Source organism: Callionymus lyra, chromosome 15 (genome assembly GCF_982586985.1).
Source record: "Callionymus lyra chromosome 15, fCalLyr1.hap1.1, whole genome shotgun sequence".
In the NCBI taxonomy this organism is placed as follows: Eukaryota; Metazoa; Chordata; class Actinopteri; order Syngnathiformes; family Callionymidae; genus Callionymus; species Callionymus lyra.
Genome location: NC_141832.1, coordinates 293,184 through 298,676, shown reverse-complemented (window position 1 = coordinate 298,676; position 5,493 = coordinate 293,184). Strand labels below are relative to the sequence as shown.

The 5,493-nt window shown below is 41.6% G+C and overlaps 1 protein-coding gene across 1 annotated transcript; it reads left to right on the top strand.

Moving 5' to 3' along the window:
* Positions 1-1,894: 1,894 nt before the first annotated feature.
* On the top strand, positions 1,895-4,499 carry LOC148064303 (ornithine decarboxylase-like). Its single transcript, XM_087809626.1, has 9 exons — positions 1,895-1,932; positions 2,290-2,464; positions 2,675-2,848; positions 2,926-3,098; positions 3,234-3,450; positions 3,520-3,603; positions 3,699-3,843; positions 3,903-4,012; positions 4,083-4,499. Exons 1-9 carry the CDS (start codon positions 1,895-1,897, stop codon positions 4,338-4,340), a joined length of 1,374 nt encoding a protein of 457 aa, XP_087665752.1. The 3' UTR covers positions 4,341-4,499.
* Positions 4,500-5,493: the final 994 nt, after the last annotated feature.

The following is a 5,493-nucleotide window of genomic DNA, read 5'->3' as shown; positions in this document are numbered from 1 at the left end:
TTATATGGTTTATATGGTTTATATGGTTTATATGGTTTATATGGTTTATCTGGTTTATATGGTTTATATGGTTTATATGGTTTATATGGTTTATCTGGTTTATATGGTTTATATGGTTTATATGGTTTATATGGTTTGTATGGTTTATATGGTTTATATGGTTTATATGGTTTATATGGTTTATATGGTTTATATGGTTTATATGGTTTATCTGGTTTATATGGTTTATCTGGTTTATATGGTTTATATGGTTTATATGGTTTATATGGTTTATCTGGTTTATCTGGTTTATATGGTTTATATGGTTTACATGGTTTATCTGGTTTATATGGTTTATATGGTTTATATGGTTTATATGGTTTATATGGTTTATATGGTTTGTATGGTTTATATGGTTTATATGGTTTATCTGGTTTATATGGTTTATATGGTTTATATGGTTTATATGGTTTGTATGGTTTATATGGTTTATATGGTTTATATGGTTTGTCTGGTTTATATGGTTTATATGGTTTATATGGTTTATATGGTTTATATGGTTTGTCTGGTTTATATGGTTTATATGGTTTATATGGTTTATATGGTTTGTATGGTTTATATGGTTTATATGGTTTATATGGTTTATATGGTTTATATGGTTTATATGGTTTGTCTACACGAACATGACGCACTACACTAACAAATCTTACACAAACATACAAATGCAAAACCTTTGAACATTAAACACTTCTGAATGTGAAGGTGCTACCAAGAAGAATTCTGTTTATTTACTCCATCTATTTATTTTCCAAGATGCTGTAAATATCATTCTTATCATTGCTGTATAAATCATTCCTGTTTCTGCGATACCAATGCTTTCTTTACCCAAGTAAGTAAATCTCCTGTTTCCTGTTCCTGGTTTTTGTTGACTTTTGTTAATATTTGAGTGAGAGGGTTTGCACTTAGTTGAGTTTTTCCCTTTGGCTGAACTTACTTTTGATACATTGCTAGTGAACAGGAAGAAAGATCTGAAGGTAGTTTATAAGCCAATCGTGCTAATTCAGTGTAAAATATGTGTAACATGTTCTTTCCTTTCTTGACCTCGGTCCTGAGGTGGATTTATTTATTTTTAATTTTTTAATTTCTACTTTTAATATATATTTTATTTCTTCTTTGGTTGATTTTAAATCTAGTTTAGTTCAGTTTTAGTTTTAATCTAAATGAGTTAATTCTTATTGTTAGTGTAGTTTAAGTTTCAGGTTCATTCTTAGTTTTTGTTTTCTTCTCTTCATTTTTCTTTTCTTTTTCGCTTTGATTAACCCGGGGCGTCCCCCATTAGGACATAATACCAGGAATCCCCAAATTAGGAACATCACTGTCATCGATACTGTTCACTGTTCATTCATTCCATCCATACATCAACCTCTCCTAGAGACACATAACATATTTTTATGTTACCTGTCCTTTGGGCTCCTGTTGTCTGATCATCTCAAAGATCACCTTGATCCAACTCCCCCTGTTTAACTACATCGTCTCTGCTGTAGTCCTTCTTGTGGAACCTGTGAGAGTCTTAAGATGTTATTTTACCAGGTTTTCTTCTTATGGTGGTGAGACTGTTCTGCACTGGTGTTGGTGCCCCGCCCCCCGCGACGTGAGACAACTTGATTCAAGTCTCATGATAGAAAAACAACACAAAGTTAATTCTGAACAAATATTCGTCGATCGCTTGGTTGTTTGCTCATCGAAATTAAAAGGGGCGGGGCCAGACCTGGAGCTCATAAAACCATCTGGCTCTGTGGTCAGGACATCACTTCCATCCCGACAGTTCAGTCACGAAGATCTCTGTCTCTGCTTGAATCATGAGTGAGTCAAAAAGTCAAGGTGAGCTTCAGTTCTTTACTTGATGATTCTTACGATGTTGGATCCATCTCTGAGGTTCCTGAGGGCGACAGAGTGATGGTCATCTGTGGAGTTAAACCTCAAATGAAAGTAGAAATGTTTTGGGTTCTTGAAACGTACAGAACTTCAGTTCTGCAGAGAGGATTCTTTGAGACTTCCTCACCATCCTGGGCCAGGATACTGTGCGGACAAGTCATATACTTTTTCTGAGTAAGCGATGAACAACAACGTTAAACTTCCCGAGACCCGCCCACTCTGTCACATGTGTCTCTTGGTGTCAAAGAAACAAAGTCTTGTCTCTTAAGATGTGATTCCAGAACCAAACGTTCTGGAGGAATCTTTCAAAGCTCTGTTAGAATGTTCCGACTAAGGTGCGATCACGGTTTCTTCTCTTTTCATTCTGTGTCTGAGATGTTGTCGTGTTTGTGATTCTCATCAAATCCATTCATTATTGTCCAAATCCTTCTTTAAAGCTTCGCTGGTGCGAAATGTGTTTCCCAACGATTTTGAGAAAATCCACTTGTTGGCGGACGGAGTGACCCCCGAGGACTTCACGGATACTTTTATCAAAGAGCGTCAGGCAACGGTGAGCAGTTCAAACCCTGATCCACTGAGTTTACAAGGCTGAGCAACAGTGCGACCAAGTCTAGGAGGTACCAGAGCTGCAGAGGCTACAGAGCCAGGTAGAGTTTGACGACAGATCAGTTGCTGTTGAAGTCTTGGATTTGAAAAGTCAGACAAGGTTCTTCAGAGAAGGCCACTGCAGTCATAAACTTCTAAACATCTGTTACTTCAGGAATGCGAGGACGCGTTCTACGTGGGAAACCTGGACCTGCTGATGGAGAACCATCTCCGGTGGAGGACCAGCCTGCCCCGAGTCACTCCTTTCTATGCAGTGAAGTGCAACAACTCTCCAGTCATGGTGCGCATGCTGAGCATTCTGGGAACAGGCTTCGACTGTGCCAGCAAGGTTTGTATTGAATGTCCAAACACCTTAAAATTAATTTAGCAGTTGTTACCAGTAACTAATACTTCTGTGGTCTGCAGGGGGAGATTGAGATGACCTTGTCTCATGGGGTGACGCCAGACAAGATCGTCTATGCTCACACCACAAAGTCCAGGTCCTACATCAAATACGCTCGCAGTCAAGGTGTGGATCTCATGACCTTTGACGGCGAGGACGAACTCCACAAGGTTGCCAAATTTCATCCCACGGCCAGGTGAGACACTGGGGCTCCTTGAGTAGTTTGTGAATGTGTTTTAACCAACTTCTGTTGACTATCGTGGCTGGTCCAGTCCCATTAGTTGCTAAAGCCTACACGCGTGTAATCCAGTGAACTTCACGCCTGTTGCAGGTTAGTGCTCCGGATCGTTGCCGACGAGTCCAGCTCTGTGGTGAGGCTTAACGATAAGTTCGGGGCCACAATAAAGGAAGTGAACCAACTCCTGCAGACCGCTAAAGACCTCGACTTGAACGTGATGGGGGTCAGCTTTCACGTGGGCTGCTTTTGTTGCAACAGCAGCTGCTTCACCAAGACCATCGCAGACGCTCGGGAGGTCTTCGACATGGCGGTGCGTCTCTACATCACGTCGTAAAGCACGAGTTTCACATCAACAGTCAATGACTTCCGTGTTTTACAGACGACCATGGGCTTCCGGATGAGGGTCCTGGATCTCGGGGGCGGCTACGATGGAAAGGAGCCTTCAAAGATGAACTTGGAACAGGTGAAGATCTGATTCTCCAAACTATTTGAGTTGGTCTAGGCCCCTGTGCAACATGGTTGCGTGCTAACTAGTAACTATCGTGCGTCGTCTTCCAGTGTGCGTTGGCCATCAACGAGTCCCTGGCAATACACTTTCCTCCTGAGAGCGGCGTGAAAATCATCGCAGAACCCGGTGGATTCTACGCCCAGTCTATCTTCACGGTTACGGCCAACGTCGTCGCCAGACGAGTCGTGAAGAACGGTAAGATTATAATGAAGATGGTCTCGACTCCAGCTCCTAAACCTCACGATTGTCTGCAGAGAACGACGAGAGGCTGATCAACTACTACATCAACGAGGGCACATTTGGATCCTTCTCCAATCTTGTCAACAGTCCGGGCTACTTGAACCTTGAGCCCAAGCTACACAGGGTAACACGCTGACAGAGGTGATACATTTGTCCCAGAGTTTCTCTCAAGTTAATCTTTTCCCTCTTGGCAGGCCGTTCAACACGACGAGCCCAAGTTCCGCTCCGTCATCTGGGGTCCGACCTGCGGCTGCGTGGACAAAGTTCTGGACGAAACGTGGCTGCCTGAGATGGAGGTGGATGAGTGGGTTCACTTCAACAACATGGGCGCGTACTCCATCAGCCTGCAGTGCGACTTCAACGGGTTTGAGCGCACAAAGATTTACTACATCTTGTCGGAGAAGAATCTGCAGAAGTTAGTGGCTCTGCTGAAGAAGTCCAGCTCACTGTAAAATCCAATTAGTTCATCTTATTTAGAAAAGCATGCAAACCGATTGCCCTAAAAAAAAATAAAAAAAATAAACGGTTACTTTGAACTTCAAAGTGCATCAAACAACAGTTACACAATGAAATAGTTTCTTTAACAAATCCTAAAAAAAGGCAGAGACAAATGGAACAATGTACTTTATTGAAACCAGAACAGAGCCAGTACAACTTCTGATCCGGATCACTCCAGATAAAACAGGAGACGTTTATATCTCATATTTATAAACAGTGCAAAAAAAAACAACTTTCTGCTAATCAAAGAACAAGTTAAATGGACGGCGCCACCTGGATGATGCAATTTATAGTGTGTGCACTGAATGATAATTGTATAGTGCGGACACTATACATATAAGGACATCCAGCTCTACGCACTCACAGCTGCAAAGATCAAGCTTTATTTCTTGCACTTTATACAAATGTGCCGAATTCGTTTTCTGGTTATGATGTTTTAAGGCCATTAGCTCTTGTAAGGACAACCCCTGAGTGAGAGCCAACAAGAAAAAGAAAGGATAAAATATCACTGAACAATGGCCTTAAAGCATCATCAAGAACCACCAGAAAACAAATTCGGCACATTTGTAAAAAGTGCAAGAAAGAAAGCTTGATCTTTGATCAGCCCATTTCGCACACAAGCAAGAGGGCAGGGCTACCTGCTCGCACCTGGAATTTATACACACACAAAAACAAGACAAAACAGGTACGAAAACACATTTGTGTCCCTAAATGTGCGTCAACAGGTTTCCCTTTCCCAACCCAAGGATGACTTTCTGTATGCACTCCAAAGTGTTGTTCATGGGCTTTGAATATCCTGACTGGAGGTCATACATCATCCCGAACAAGAGGCACAGAAGGTCATCCATGACGAGGTCAACCTCAGGGATAATTGCTGTTGATGTCGAGGTGGAGTTGGTTCGGGGTGATGAGGGAATCCTGTTGTCATTTTCACAGATGCACTCGTTAGGGATGCAAACCATAATCGATTAAGTGTCGAAAGTGTGAAAGTGTGTGAAATAGCGCAATCCTAACTTAAGTAAACTACTGAGTAAAGTTCACTCAAGACATCTTTGTAAGGATAACTTTTCCATTTGACATCAAGTCAGACGAGGGCTTGACGTTTCG

Bases quoted from the DNA above. Each gene is read 5' to 3' on its own strand.
- LOC148064303 (XM_087809626.1), top strand. From the start codon at position 1,895: ATGTTGGATCCATCTCTGAGGTTCCTGAGGGCGACAGA. The intron at 1,933-2,289 runs GTGATGGTCATC...TCTGTGTCTGAG, and splicing joins AGGTTCCTGAGGGCGACAGA to ATGTTGTCGTGTTTGTGATT. The intron at 3,451-3,519 runs GTGCGTCTCTAC...CGTGTTTTACAG, and splicing joins GGGAGGTCTTCGACATGGCG to ACGACCATGGGCTTCCGGAT.